We start from the raw sequence: 15,683 nt of genomic DNA, 5'->3' as shown, positions 1-15,683 counted from the left end.
TAAAGTTTCCACCAGAAACTGTAAAAGATAACAGGAGTTGAAAAACCTCGGCCACATCTTGTGCCACGTGGGAACTCGATGCCTTCTCAGTATGCAGACACACACACACACACGCTCTGACTCCACCCCTCACCTCTCCACCTCCATGCTATTCATAAATTATTATTATTATTCAGTTTCTGACAGATAATTGCTGCAGGGCTGGAAAACTGCTATAAAAGTCGAGCTCAGTAGAGTTGATGTTTCTTGACTTAAATCTTTGAGAAATGAGATTACTTTATGTTGATATACCAGAAGTACCAACATGTGGTTAAAAGTAGCTGTCTCAATTATATTGGACAAGCTTAACTATATTTTATTGCAAAGACGTAGCACTTAATCGGGAAAATGACTATTAGCTGCAGCGCTAACAGTAAAGCCTGGTTCCAGCTGGAGCGTACCACCCGCATATCGCTCGCAATTACAGTCTTCGCCGTGATGATAGTCTGGAAACCTGCTCGGCATGAAGCGGACCAATCAGCGACCAGCGGGAATGACGTTAACGTCGAGTATTTGCTTCTAAACGCAATACTAACAGCGGTGGTTGTAGAGCTAAATGAAACCATACAAACAGTTGTAGCAACGCCAGCAAATATCGAGGAATTGTTGTTTACAGTTTGGTGAGTTTCAGCGTACAGCATACGTCAGACTATTGTTCACAGCTTCAGTTTTCACTGTGATTACAGTGTGGTTACGCTGCTCGTATTAGCGTTCGCTCAGCCACACTGGTGGGCGGACCATTCAGCGACCAGCGTTGGTGGTTAAGTGTCTTGGACGGCCGTCCAATCCAAAATCGACAGTGACGATTGCACATTTTACCCAAAGTTGAAAATTTGTCAACTCTCGGTCACCCGGAGAATAAAAAAACGCTCAGCGCAAAAATAAACGCTCAGTGCCTCGTGACACTGCTGCCGTTTGAAAAAAAAACACAAAAAAAAACGAGGCGCTCCCATTAAAAACAATTTAAAAAGTAATATGCTGTACTCGATGATAAATACCTTGGTGGACACGGGCCCTCTGTAGTTGCAGCAGTTGTATGTGAATTTGGTTAAAATAATAGCAACAGTAGGACGGAATGACTGTGAACAATTTCCCTATGGAGAGTAACCAGACCCAAATATCCACACAGTGAATTTAGGTCTGAGTAGTCAATGCTGAGTGGTCAAAGGCTGCTTCACTTGTTTTAATGTTAACCTGAGATCTACGCCCATTTGGATCCAACAATTGTAAACAATTATCCCTAGTGGAGCATAACCAGATCCATATATTCATACAGTGAATGCAGGTCCGGTGATTCCAGACTACTAATAGTATCCTGTTCTTGCAGTTTTTTTAAGAACTTCATATTCGTTCACATTGTGTAAGAAACAGCTGCTGATCGACGTCAGTCAGCTGCAACTTTTTTATTGCCACGTTCTCAGTTAAATTTAATACAAATAAAATGTTTTCTGACATATTTAATACGTGTTTTTTTCCTGACATGATATTTGGACCTCATCATCATCCTCTCTGTGGGACATTCGTGTCAATCAACAGCAAAAATCAAATGAATTTGTGTTAAAATAATCTGTTTAGTGGGTGGGGGGAAAACAAGAGTGGTTGCATATGATATGTGATATATTTTCATCTTGTTGTGTTTAGTGTTTGTGCAATGTGATTTGTGTTTTATGTGATTGTGCCCACATAAGGTTTCCATTCACTGAGTCTGTGGCCTCTTCCATGTGCTCTGATGTTCGTTGCCTTGCCTGCTTCGTCTTTTATTCCTTTTAATGTTCAACATCAACCCAATCAGGGACTGCAGATGATAAAGCAACAAATAAATAGATAAAGACAAACAACACAGCAACACACTAAAGACCTGCTTCGAATTAGTTTGTAGAGGAGAATTAGGACACTGATATCGACTTAGTTGTGTGTCAAAAATAAAAAATAAAAAGTGTGACCTATAAAAATGATACTTTCCGATATCGAACTCATTCTCAGTCTGCTGGCGCTGCCTGTTATTTGTGCCCGGGCGTCGGTTCGGCCACACCTCGCACATTTGCGATGCACCTGCCTCCGTATGTCGGGGCGCAGCTGTATTGATGATGCCGAGAGATATCCACGCTGCTCCAGTGACAACAGCACCAATACCGTGTCCCCGTGTGTGTGTGTGAGGTGTCCAGCCGGGGCCAGCTGCATGACTGATGGTGGTCCCATCGATTGTTCTCAGTCTTCGGGGCTTCCAGCCAAGATTGGGCCGCCGGCCAAGAGCAGCCTGGCCCAGCTAATCTGTCACCGGGCCGGCCGGAGCAGGCTTCATAAGCTCCATCGACCCACAAAGCCCGCACGCTCTGTGCTAAAGCCTGTCCTCCCCGGCCTCACTGTCCATTAGTCTTTGTGCTTTAATCTTCCCCTATCTGTGTGTCGGCGTGTCAGCTAGTCAGGGATTGATTCATTATGAGCGTCCGAGGATTGCAGTTCACTTTGTTCGTAGGCAGAGGGTCACGCTGAACGCTTGTTTAATCAGTGATTCATTTCGCCCAGAGATTCTTGTTTTCATTTTCATATTGTCATAAAAACCTCTGTGATTTTTGTGAGAAATATACATTTCTGCATAAATGTCATTTAATTAAGAGATATTACACGAGTGGATGTGCAAGCGTGCCAATAATGACATCAAAGCACACTCGTGTGTAATAGTGTGATTATACAACGAGTTACCAACTAAATAAAATATGTAATCGAAATGTATTCATTGTGGGGCGATTCGCTCTCAAAATATACAGCTTTTTTGTTGCTGATCTGTTTCCATTGCAATACATGGAGGTATGACTAAGAACTGGAAAACAATCAGTCTCGTCAGTCGAAGCGAATGTAATGTATGCAATGGTGACCACTCCAGGAAGTAGGCCGACCCTTAGCAACCACATAGCAACAGAGACAAGTTCTTTGTCTGTTTTATTGCTTTCTGGAGATCGTTTCTCAAACTGAAAAAATACAGCACATAGAAACAATAAACTGCTTAGGTCGCTCAATCTTGTTGTAGGATATCCGCTGAAAAGAGATGTCAATGGACTCATGTATTTTTAAGATTTTAACACCGTGTCATGTGTTAAAACCAAACCGCCGCCAGGATTTTAGGTGCGATACTATCCGTGGTGTTACGGTACGGGTGCACGGAGCGACAAAAAATGGACCGAAATAGGCCCGATTTTGCCAAACGGGTCACATTTAATAAGCATCAAAAACAACATTATATTGAATATTACATGAACTATAATTCCAATTACATATTCCCATTGAGAAAGAGGAGTGGTATTTTCGAGTGATGAGCAGGGCCACGCTTATTTGTTCCAAATGTTCAGTTGACCAATCAGATCTCTGGGTCGGAACTACTTCTTGTATGTTGACGTGTTTCTTCACCTCTGTGTGCGTGTGTGTGTGTGTGTGTGTGTGTGTGTGCGTGCGTGTGCGTGTGTGTGTTTGTGTGTGTGCTTGTGTGCACACACGCGCAGCGCCGTGTCCGACGACGGGCCGGAGATCTTCCTGAGCCCCGCGGTCACGTACGGCCCGCCAGGACTCGACCTGTCCTGTCCCGTAGCCATGACCGTCGCGCATTGTGCCGAAGTCGCCGCCGACAACTGGACCATCCGGCTAAAGAGACAAGTCCAGGACAACAAGTGGGAGGTGAGCCGTTTACTGTCACACCTCACCTGTAGTTACAGTTTCAGAGTATCTGCCAGCAACATCAGTGCAGAGGAAGAGGGGGGGGGTAACAAGTGCAATCACACGACTCTCAACCACCACCGCCGCCGCCACCACCACCACCCTGAATATCAATACCATCTGATAAACGGCCGCGACTCTCTTTGATGAAAACTTTTTCATCCCGCAGCGTAGTCATGCGAGTGTGGAGCCGATTTCAGGGTTGCCAGCTCAGATTTGTCATTCTGCATAAAATTCAGCCTTTCAAGCTTCTACCTCATGCAGTCTTACATCCACAAGAAATGTCAGAGCAAATGCAAATGGTGCCTTTTAGAATTCATCCAAATGTTTTTTTTTTTCCCAGGTTAATGATGGTATTGATGGTATTTCAAAGCGCTGCTGCTTTCATGAAGTCGACTGTGCAACCCTTTTTCATGAAACTTGAAAACAACGAATGCAGTTAACATCAAGAGGAGGAAAAATAAACCAAAAATATCTACACTCAGTGCAGTGCATTTAATGTCTGTTTTTGTAATTTGGTATGTGGTAAAACTGAACTCATTTCATTAGGGACACCTGTTCAACTGCTCACTAAAGCAAATATCTGATCAGCGAATCACGTGGCAGAAGCTCAATCCATTTAGACAAGAACAAGAGGATCTTCTGAAGTTCAAAAAACATCAGAAAGGGGACGGATTGTTTTGAGATGGTAGAAATGGAGCAGTCCCCAAAAAACACTCGTTAGATTCAGGGTACACAGAAAAGAGCGTCTCTGAACGAACAACACGACGAACATCGAGCACAGTCTCATCAAAGCTGGACAAGAGAAGATTGTCAAAATGTTGCCTGTCCCGATAAGTCTCGATTTCTGCTGAGACAATTCAGATATCGGGGTCAGATTTTGGCGTAAACAGCATGAAAGCACAACTCCATCCTCCCTTGTATCAACAGTTTCAGGCTGTTGGTGTTGTAATGGCGTGGGGGACATTTTCTTGGCACACTCTGCACCCCGTTAGAACCAATTGAGCATCATTTACACCAATGCCCGTCTCTTTTCAACCACAGTGTTCCCATCTTCTAATGGCTACTTTCAGCAGGATAACGCATCGTCTCAACAACATCTCAGACTGGTGTCTCGAACATGACAAAGAGTTCACTGAGCCCAAAAGGTCTCAATCCAACAGAGCACCTTTGGCATGTGGTGAGACGGGAGATTTGCATCATGAAGGTGCCGCGACTGCGAGATAATGACCAAAATCCCAGAGGGATGAATACAGGACCTCGGCGAGATTATGCAACAAATTATTAAAGCTGCTCTGACTTAGTACTAGAAAGGTGTACATCGTAAAGAGGACACTCTATATAAGAAATATGAAATATATCGTGTCTATTATGCTTAAAAATAACTAAGATCTCAATTATACTTATAATAATGGAAATAATTACTATAGTTGGACCACTGTTCTGCCAGTGAGATAAAAAAAAAAAAACTTCTTTTTTTCATTAGGTTTATGTGAATCACACAAAATAGTAGTCTAGTATACTTAAAAAAATTATTATTTCCATCTTCATTAGAAACCCGTTTTGGAAATCTCTTGGTTTTAATGGATAAAACGAATTATCTTCCAACATTGTGTCATCTTAATAAAGGTGCTTAACTAACACATGGAAACAAAGGAAGTTCAATTGCAGCACAAACGCAGGTGATAAAAAGATGTTAAGTTTTTGTAAAAATGTCCCTGGATTTTCTATTTCGAAAATGAAAGTCACACATTCGTCCATGTAAATTCAAGAAACCTGCTAAAAGGTTGAAGCACCTGCTCCGGTCTCAGCGTGAGGGTCAAAAATACATAAAAACCGACGGTCTTCTGAAACATTTACGACTCCACCGCTCTAAATGCATTATGCTGCTATTCCTGCGATTGCTTGCTGAGAAATATTTTCTCACTTCCAGTTTCTTCCCTTGAGTGAAATAACACCTCTGAAAAAGTCCTTCAACTCCGCCCCGTAGAGCTACTTTACAGTCTTGGAGACACGTACCTCCGCTCCAAACACCCTCTTCCAACCCTTTTTTCTTTCTTTTTTTTTTTCTTTCTCAGCAGTAGTAGAGACATCCAAGATGCTCTTTTAATGTTTAACTAACCTCATCAAAAAACCTTCAGGGGACCTCATCGAAGGCGGCGCAACCTCCGGAACCACGGAGTCTGCTTGACCTTGGGAGAGAGGGGAGGGGGTGGAGGGGGATGGGGGGGGGGGGCGGCTTTTCACTCTGCGTGACATTTACACAGACGTAATTTGCCGGCAGACGTGTTGGACAAAAGGGAGCTATCAAAAGGAGCCATCACTGACGGGGAGGTATATGCCGACAGGACAGGACAGGACAGGACAGGACAGGAGAGAGAGAGAGAGAGTCGGCAGGACAAGATATTCTCCAAAACATAACGCGGTGACCCGTCTCTGTCACGGAGAAATAATGAGCCCTTTACCGTAGGAAGGGGACGCTTACTCAAAACCTAATCTCCGGAATTAGTGATATAATGGGAGACGGAGTCCTCTCCCTCTCCCCCCGATCCGTCTTTCTTTCTTTCCCTTTCCACTCCGTCTGCCTCTCGGTGCCATTCCCCATTAAAGCCGGGCAACTTCTGCTCCGCCGGAGTTCGACTCTTATCATTTGTCGGCGGCTGCCCGGCAGGGACGAGCCGTGTCACGGGAGATCCTTCACGTCTGCCGCAGCGCTTAATGGAGGAGCAGGTCTAAGGGGAGATGCGGCGGCCCCACTAAAAACCCCTCCCCGCGGGGCTTCGTGTGCGCCCCGGCCCCGGCCGTAATGCAGACGGGGCACCGGTGGGTCGCAGTTACAGGATGTTTTCAGATGGGATTCGGGGGGTGGCGGGGGTGGGTGGGGGGGAATTGAGCGCGAGATGACGAGCAAATGGCCGTCGGACGCATCCGCCCGCCACCCCCGCTAATCCGTTTTGCCGGTGTTAGCGGATCCCCATCTGTTTAGCGAGACGTGTCGTTATTTGTTTGGCCCCTCGTTCAGCTTCAGCAAAGCTCCCGATCTCATCCGAGTCTCCGCGTGAGGGAATATCCCGAACAACAATACAAACCGTTAAACTTTAACTTTGCGGCTGTAATGACTTGTTGGTTAACCGCATTGAAATTCTTCTTGTTGTGTTTCTTTCTGCGGAAAATAATAGCGGAGTAGAGTTTGCGCAAACAGTTGCTTCACTCGGGCTGAATGGCGTTCAGATTTTAGGTTAATCATTAAGTTAACACTTAAACGGTAATAATCATTGAATCATAATTTTAAAAAAAATCATCAGTTAGACAGAACTCTATTATTTAAATGTTCTCAAAGTACCAGGATGTCATCCGGTCGTATTTTGCAGCCTGCAGGCCGGCATGCTACTGCGGCTGTTCCGACCCACAATCCTTTGCGCGGCGGAAGAGACATCACATCGACCGAGCCTCCGAGACAGTTGGTGGCGCTAAAGCTCCGCCCACTTAAGGAGGAGGAGGAGGAGGAGAAGAAGAAAACAAGAATTAAATACAAAGCGTACTCGTTCCAAATCACATCCTTTTTCTTTTTAGTTCAAAGGTCTCGCCACAGATGGCAACGGATATGACCAAGAGGGTCAAAGGTCAAAGCGCATTTTTGTGATTAAGTAGCATGTCACAATCGTGTACACACTACATCCAACACGCTTTATAAGGGCAGCTGCAATACGTACGAAAAGTCCAAATTAATATTACACAATTTGAAACGCAGCTCCAGCCTCTCCTGATGTGTCCTTCCCTCCACAGGAAGTGATGTCGGTGGACGAGGAGACCACATCCTGCTACTGTCTGCTGGAGGCCCAGAGGTGCCACGTGCTGCTGGAGCAGCCGGGGCGCTACGCCCTGGTAGGGGAACCGCTGAACCAGGAGGCAGCGAAGCGGCTGAGGCTGGCCGTGTTCGGTAGTCCGGATACCGGCAACTCTCTGGGCTTCACCCTCAGGGTCTACTGTGTGGACGACACACCACACGCATTTCAGGTACGAGGGAAGATGTAGGATTTTGATGTTGTTGTTTGGGGTTTTATTTTGAACAAAGCGCACAAAATGTACAAAGGTAACAAATACTATACAGTGCACAAGGGGGGAGGGGAGGGGGGGAGTGGGCTTAGGTGAAGCTTTCTACCCGGATAACGTTTGAAGTTTACTAAGAAGTTATAATATGACTACATAAAGATTGTGGAAAACAAAAATGTATACGGCAACAGCAATATCAATATTAAAAGGAAAAATTGTGAGCAGGAGGATGGATGTGATGTGTATGATACAGTTTACAAAACAGCAGGAAAATGTTTTTTTTAAGCACCTTTTATGAAGGATCATTTTTTTTGTGCCAGATGGGAAAAGCCATTCCATAATTTGGTGCCATTATGTCGTGTTGAAAATTTACTCCAATAGGTGAGAAATTTAGGAGAATGAAAATCTGAAAATTGACGAGTAAGAACCGGCCTGTGAACTTACTTTAAAGTAGAGTCTTGCACTCTTAAGGAGTATTTCCTTCTTTTGAGTGTGTCTTATAAATAAAAACACATATTTGAAAAACATTAATACCATAAATAGTAAGAACCTGGAGTTTCTGAAATAGAGGGAGAGAAGAACTGTGTGACTCTGATCGGGTTTGCAATTCGAACAAAACGTTTTTGGAGGATTAAGATTTAGTCGAGAATAATAGGAAAAGTACTTTCCCAGACTATATCTCAATAAGAAAGATAAACAGACTATAATAAAGAGGAAGGAGACAACATGACTAACTAAATGTTATCTCATTTTGTTATATTTGTTTGATATGTTCCTTTTTTCTTATTAGGGCCCGAGCACCGACGGTGCGAAAGCCCTATTGTTCTTCAAGGAATTATTATTCTGCGTTATTATTATTCTCTGTAAACAACTGCATTTTTGAAGGCTTTATCAGATTCAAAAACTCCTGAAAGTTGGTACACGCTTCTGTCCCAGCGAAAAATTCCGTATTTTAGTGGAGTCGTGAGTGGGCGTGGTCAAATGGCTCGCTAGCGCCCCCTAAACAGATGCCCCAGTGGCTATATTTACCTACATGCACGAAATTCGGTGGACATGTGTATCACACCGAGATGTACAAAAAAACGTCCTACGCACCATTACGTCAACTCAACAGGAAGTCCGCCATTTTTTATTTAGTCGCCATTTTGGGCGATTCACATGTATTTTAACGAACTCCTCCTACAGATTTTGTTGTGCACTCGTAACATGTTTGGCATATCACTGCTCGCAGTTTTATTTAAATTTACTTTTACTTTGTACTTTGAGGTGTTTTGCACATAAATGTATCTCTATAAATATATATTTACCTCATGATTTCTATAACTCTCTATTGTCACTGACCAAATCAGTTGTTTTGGGCGAGCTCAACTTACCGAGTGCACCGTTGTCACCTTAGTCGCGACACAGTACATTACTTCCTTGCATTTCTTGTTAAAAGCCTTTTGAAAGCCGCAGAAACAATCATACAATGTAATATATGTGACATAAATAAGAGGCTGTGCAGGTACGGGTCAGGTTTTGAACTGAACTAAATGCCACAGCCTGAACTAGAACGAGATTGAATGCACCGCTGAACTACGAGAGGTTTAAATCCGATGAACAAATGAAGAGTGAAGCGTTCACTTACCGCTGCAACCTACTGAAGTGCCTTCGAACGGTGATTCATTTCTCTGCTGCTGTATGCAGCCCAACTGAAGTGCCTTCGCGACGGTGACGTATTCACTTAGTGACGTATATTAGTGAAGTGCCTTTAAGTGGCAATGAGACCGCTTAGCTTTGTAAAAAGAAAAAAAAAAAGAAGAAAAACTTAAGTGATCGAGAATCTTTGACCTGAGCTGAACAAAGTGATTTAAACCAATAAAGTGATTCATGATTCCCTCGTCTGCAGGATGCAATGAAACTTTCTGCTCTACACGACAGGAGAAAAACTGTTTTCTGACACAGAGAAAAAAAAAAGACAAATTCCTACTTTGTATTCTTTGGCCAAACAAAGTCACACTTCCCACATCGCTGTGGATGCTGTAATGCGAGAGGCTGCTCACCCTCTGTGAGGCCGCGGCGAGTGGCAACCCACTGGTTTGTGAACGGCTGTTTTGAAGCCTCCAGTCTGGCATTTTGTCCGTCGCCATCTTGGGGTTGTTTTGCAGCCAGAAGTGATCGTATTTGGACAAGCTGGGGGGAGGAGTAGGGGAGGATCTTACTGAGAACCTAAGGGCACTATTCCCGCCCACCCTAAGCCTGTCAATCAAACCATAAAATCCATCATAGATGCACAAAAAAGTAGAATATATACAACTAGAAAAGCTCAGCAGACAAATATAAACTACATTGCAAGCAAGCAAGTAAGTTATTACGTCACAGACAATTGACGTCACAACAATCTGTTTTGGAGAAAATCTCAATTTTGACCCTGACCAGAGTTATAAGTGAGGTCATGAATATTTGAACCACATTTCATGGCAATCAATGAACCAATCGTTGTCACAGCATTTCCATTAAAATTACAACCTTAAAGTGGTGCTAGAGGTGAAAAAAAATAAAAGGAACACCGGGTTCACCCTCTGGGAACCACAGAAGTATAGAGAACCACAAATACAATCCACAGAGCCATGCAGCGAGTATGACTTAAAATACTAATAATGTCAAAAGAATTCTCATGTATAAAACAGTATGAATAGATGATAAAAGATATTTAAATTGCGAGGTTTGAGCTGTGTGTCTGGTGGTTTCTGGCCCGGAGGAATTGGCCGGGGGTTTTTTGTGCTCCACTGAAGATCTGCCTGTTCGGTGACATCGCCACTGGGAGATGCTTGATGACTACGAGACAAAGAGGGACTTTTAATTACAAAGACAACAGATGCTCCAAGGTTGCTTCTCTGCCCTTTTCTTTTGCGTAATTTAATTTGCTCTCTGTTAATTAAATGTGTTTTCCATCTGAGAAGTATTTGAACACATTAAAATGAGACACGGTTTGAGACGGCGTGTCGGTCGGTGCGTCGCTTTTGTGGAAAAAGTTTCGCCGTGTGGGAACACTTGTTAAAAAAAAAAAAAAAAAAAAGACACTCACAGCTTTTTGTTAAAAGGTTCTGCAGCCAAAACCCAAAACTTTGGAGCAGTAATTTGTTTCCTATCTTAATTAAACACACGCAGCCTTTCTTGAAGTAGTGCTGGTAGTTACAGTCCTACTTCACTTCTGGCTTCGTTCGAGGAACACAGAGATGCTCGGGGATGTAAGAGACAAGAGCCAATTCACTCCACCTCTCCATCAGTCAGCGAGTCTTTGTTTGTTTGTTCTTTTGTTGTTGTTGGCTTTTGTTTGTGCTTCATACGACCGATAATTTCCCCCGTTGAGCTTGAAGTAGGAATCGATCCGGTCGAAGACTGTCATGCATCGTCATCCTTTCCGCACCTTTCCCCGCAAAAGCCAAGATAAACAACGTGTACACACAAACATGGAAGTACACTGCATACCAACACATGCACACACATACGAGTAGTGCACTCCACAAGTGTGTTAACGGGAGAGTGAAATTTGATGCTTTTGCTACTTCAGGAAAACATAAGTAGAAGTAGTAGGTTGGGTTTTTTTTTTTAAGCTTTTATTTCAGGTGATTTTTATGCACATGCATTTTGTCATTTAATACAAAGAGCCGTTTTAATGTTGAGTCCTCCATTTTTCAGATGTGCTGCGCAGGTGTTTTCCTCTGCACGGCATGTTAGGACATGAAAGGGCAGTCGGTTCGTTTTCCGTCTTTCTGTTCCTATTGTTGCAGTTGACGCCAGGAGGCTCACATCAACGTGAACTGCAGAGGAAACGACTGTGACAGAAAAGCAGATCAGCTGTAAGAAGAGAAAGAAATGGAAAGCTCGCAGCGCAGGAAATGGAGATATATGAAATGTTGAAAGTTTTTAAGAAAACAGAACCCACTGCTGGACTTCAGAATCAGAGCTCAGAGATGTGGAGGAGAAAAAAAAAACCAAAACAACGGCCAGCGATATCACTGCCATTCGGCTGAGCGCGAATGTCAAGAGTGTTACAATCCACAGTTCGGAGAAGGAGAAAGCGGCATTACGGAGGCTGAACTGCAAGATCAGCAGGAAGACCCGAAAGGTTACATCGGAATTTGGCAAAAAAAAAAAAAAGTGCGAAATCGAGCCATAAAAGGTTGAAGAGCAGAGTTTTTATGGACAGATCAGACCGATAATAACCTTTAGCAAAAAGTCGGAAAGTGAGGAGGAAGCCGGGAAGTGAAAACACGGAGGAGATCGTGTGATGTCAGTGGCTCATTCGTTTTGTTTTTTTTTATTGATGACGGCAGCAAAAGGACAGACGGACAGACAGACAGACACGAGTACCAGACGCGTTTGGTCAGGTTTAACGGCCGAACCTTCGTCCTGTAATAAGGCAGCGATTACTAACACACTACCTTTACTTTCATCAGCGATAACGTCACCAGATTTAAACCCTGCTAGTTACAGGTGTCATTGCATCCCAACAGCTGTGTGTCACAGACTTTACTGACTTTTTTTGCAACATCTGAAAAAATGGGGACGCTTTGAAAGTTCACTACTGCCATTTTTTTAGAGCGCGGTATATTATGATTCTTGTGTTTATTATCGATTTTGTCTATGATTTTGAGTTGCTTTTAGGAGTTTGAAGGCCTCATCACTGCATTTTGAAAGCTTGAAAAAAAAATAATTTTTAAAACAGGCACATATAATTCAAAACCCCTCTACAAACAATCACAGAACGCTTCTCGTGTTTACTTTGCTTGTTGTTGTTTTTTCGTCTCTCTTTTCACATTCATTTGTGTTCGTGTTGGATTATTCTTTTACATTTCTTTCCCATTTTTTTTTTCTTTGAGGCATCTTTCGTGACATGATCACATTTCTGAAACTGAGAAAATAGTTACCCTGAAAGTTTTTGGAAAAGTTTATTTCTGATCCAGCTGATGACTTCTCAATTTTTTTCATTCTTAATGAATCTGATGATGGTTTTCTTCATTAGACAATTATCATTTGGTGTATAAATGTCAGAATATCGTCACAAATGCTCGTCACAGTTGTTTTCCAAAAATTTCCCAAAAGACCAGAGTGACATCCTCAAATTCTTCACTGGGTCCAACCAACAGTCCAAAAAACACAAGTCAAAAGAGAAAGAAACGCGGAAAACAATTAAGGAGCTGAACGTATCTGACGATAAATTAAGTTAAGGAATCAAAGAACTGTTTCAGCTGCTCTCAGTTTCTTTTTAATTCAATGATTCATCTTTGATAAACCTTCGCAGCGATGCTCAGATTCCTCTCTGCGTGTTTCCCCGTGAAGTCACTCGTTTATTAAAAATCAATCAACAGGAACATTTTCTTCTCCGCGTAACACGGTGTGCTTTGCTTCAGTCCTTTTCTTGACGTTGTCCTTCAACAAGATGAAACGTCGACCTTTTCTCTGTACTCCCCCGACCCCTGACCCCAACCACCCACGCACACCTCTCCTCATCAGGAAGTGGCGGCGGGCGAGCGCGGCAGGGGGGGGGCGGCTGCTGGAGGAGCCTAAGATGATGCTGTTCCGGGGGAACACGTTCAGCCTCCAGGTGTCCATCCAGGACGTCCCGCAGCTGCTCTGGAGCATCAAGCCTTTCACCACCTGCCAGGTACGACGTCTCGGTTAGCTTTCTGTCATTTTAAAAGGGATCCAAAGTCAAGCAAGCCTGTTTACTGCCGGTGCATATCATTTAAAAATCGAGCTCTCGGGGGGGGGGGGGGATAAAAGAAGATGTGCACCTTCATCTCCATCACCTCGGTGGGGTTTTTTTTTTTTCCGGGCCGGTCACATCAAAGCCAGCAAAGGACAGCAGCAAGGGCACAGCAGGAGATCACAGAGGCTAGCTATCTGTTTCACACCCACACACACCCACACACACCCACACACACACACACACACACCCACACACACACCCACACACACACACACACACACCCTTACAAGATTAATTATGACTGCTAGGCAGGCGTACGTACACACGCATATCATAGTTATCTTCCCAGGGGTCTGCATACGGCATGTTCTGCTCTTCCCTGTGATGTTTATCCCACCAGCGACGTCCCTATTAGCAGAATTAGACCACTGTAGCGCCCCAACAAGGATTTCTTAGAGAACTCGTGTGAGGGTCCGACAGCGAAGATGACTGCGGGCTCTCATTCAGACAGACACCACTCTCGAAAAACCTAAAGGAGGCTTTTTTTTTTTTTTTTTTTTTATAAGCGGCCGTCCTCCCGCCTGATAGATCTGAAGAGAGGATGATTCATCTGTGAAACCGTGTTTTTGACCCCGTTCTCACCGCGCTGCCCGTCTGGGTCACGCCGGCCTCGGTGATTGAAGTTGAAAATGGAGCTTTTAGCTCTGCTCGGATTTGCCGGTGGTCGTGCAGCGACAACATTTGGGCGGGGGGGGGGGAAGTAAGTGCAAACCGGATAAATGAAGGCGTCTCCGCTCCGATTCCGTAATCACATTACTGGTGCTGATCTGACAGATCGGCACGTGTAAGCTTCATAGTAGGAGTATCAGACTTTAGGAAATGCAAGCTATGAAGCCAACGAAGTGGAAATGTAACTCTGAATTTGCTCTGCGGCTCTGCATCATCTTCAGAGGAAGGTTTAGTCATACATTCACTATTTCACACCTTCCAGCGTCCTTTTAGCTACTTTTACACATTTATATTGCTCTTACCTCCCCTCGATTCTGTTTAACTGTAACTTTAAGCTTTTGAATGCATTTCATTGTCCTCCTTTTTACTCTTGTTTTTAGTTTTTAGCTCTTATCTGACTCTATTTTAGTCTATTTTACATCTCTTTTGCTTTTACTCTATCCACATTTCTATCATCTCTATTGTCTTGCGTGCATTGGTCTCAAGGTGGAGTTTTTTGTTGTTGTTTTTTCCATTTATCTTGTTTAAAACAATATATTTTCTGTAGTTAAAGTCTTTTTTTCCCTTGTATTTATTTTTTTAATCTTGTTTTTAAGTTTATTTTATTTTCTGTTTTTAAATAGTCTTTTGTACTTTCCTTTTGTTTTTGTTTTTATCTTGTTTTTAAGTTTATTTTATTTTCAGGTATTAAATTGTCTTTTTTTTTTTTTGTCCTTTTATTTTTGTGGACTTGCAATATTTTTAAGCTAAAGACAACACGTGGGAGTAATTCGTAACGTAAAAGTTCTGTAAAGTGACGTGAATATTGTTTTCTGTGTCGCGAAGTAAAATCATTGATTCACTTTTCAAACCAACGGCTCTTACAGATGGTTAACGGGATCCATTCTCATCCAACACCTGGTCTTTGTGATGGGTAAACCTCTTGATTAGCTCGCGTCATTGATTGGCTAAAGAGGCCACTCGTTCAGTCTTAATTAATCATGTAAACAGCAGAGTGGGTGGCGAGACAGGATTTCAAATAACAAATCTCTTTAGCGGGGAGTTAATGAGCGTGTTTCCTCTCCTCAGTCTAATCCTTTTCATCACCACGCTCCTCCTGTCCCCCCGCCCCCACACACACACACACACACACACATCCACACACACACACACACACACACACACACACTCCCTCCCTCCTCGGCAGGAGTTCTCCTTTTCTCAGGTGTGGGCCAGTAACCGGCGTCCCCTGCAGTGTGCCTTCTCTCTGGAGCGATACAGCCACTCGTCGTCGCAGCTCTCCTGCAAGATCAACATCCGTCAGGTCACGGGCGAGGAGCACATCCTCCAGATCTATACGTCTGTAGTGGAGGTGAGAGAGTGTGTGTTCGGCGCGTGGGCGGTCACGCGGCCCGGTAATAGCTTTTTTTATTGCACCGAATGACTCTCGATTTGATTTAAGGGCTTGCTTAATGAGCCT

At 43.6% G+C, this 15,683-nt stretch overlaps 1 protein-coding gene across 1 annotated transcript in view; it reads left to right on the top strand.

Annotated features, from left to right (window-relative positions):
• The window catches only part of LOC138209503 (netrin receptor UNC5D-like), a 167,763-nt gene that overhangs the window by 143,103 nt on the left and 8,977 nt on the right, over nucleotides 1-15,683 (top strand). Inside the window, 5 exon segments of the mRNA XM_069168133.1 lie at nucleotides 3,537-3,708; nucleotides 7,534-7,764; nucleotides 13,300-13,326; nucleotides 13,328-13,450; nucleotides 15,411-15,575. Coding sequence (XP_069024234.1) covers nucleotides 3,537-3,708; nucleotides 7,534-7,764; nucleotides 13,300-13,326; nucleotides 13,328-13,450; nucleotides 15,411-15,575 — 718 coding nt within the window.

Source organism: Embiotoca jacksoni, unplaced genomic scaffold (genome assembly GCF_022577435.1).
Source record: "Embiotoca jacksoni isolate LCO1_2020_lvr unplaced genomic scaffold, fEmbJac1.0.p SCAF_10, whole genome shotgun sequence".
In the NCBI taxonomy this organism is placed as follows: Eukaryota; Metazoa; Chordata; class Actinopteri; family Embiotocidae; genus Embiotoca; species Embiotoca jacksoni.
The sequence above is the reverse complement of the archived record's forward strand: the minus strand, read 5'-3'. Positions and strand labels throughout refer to the sequence as shown.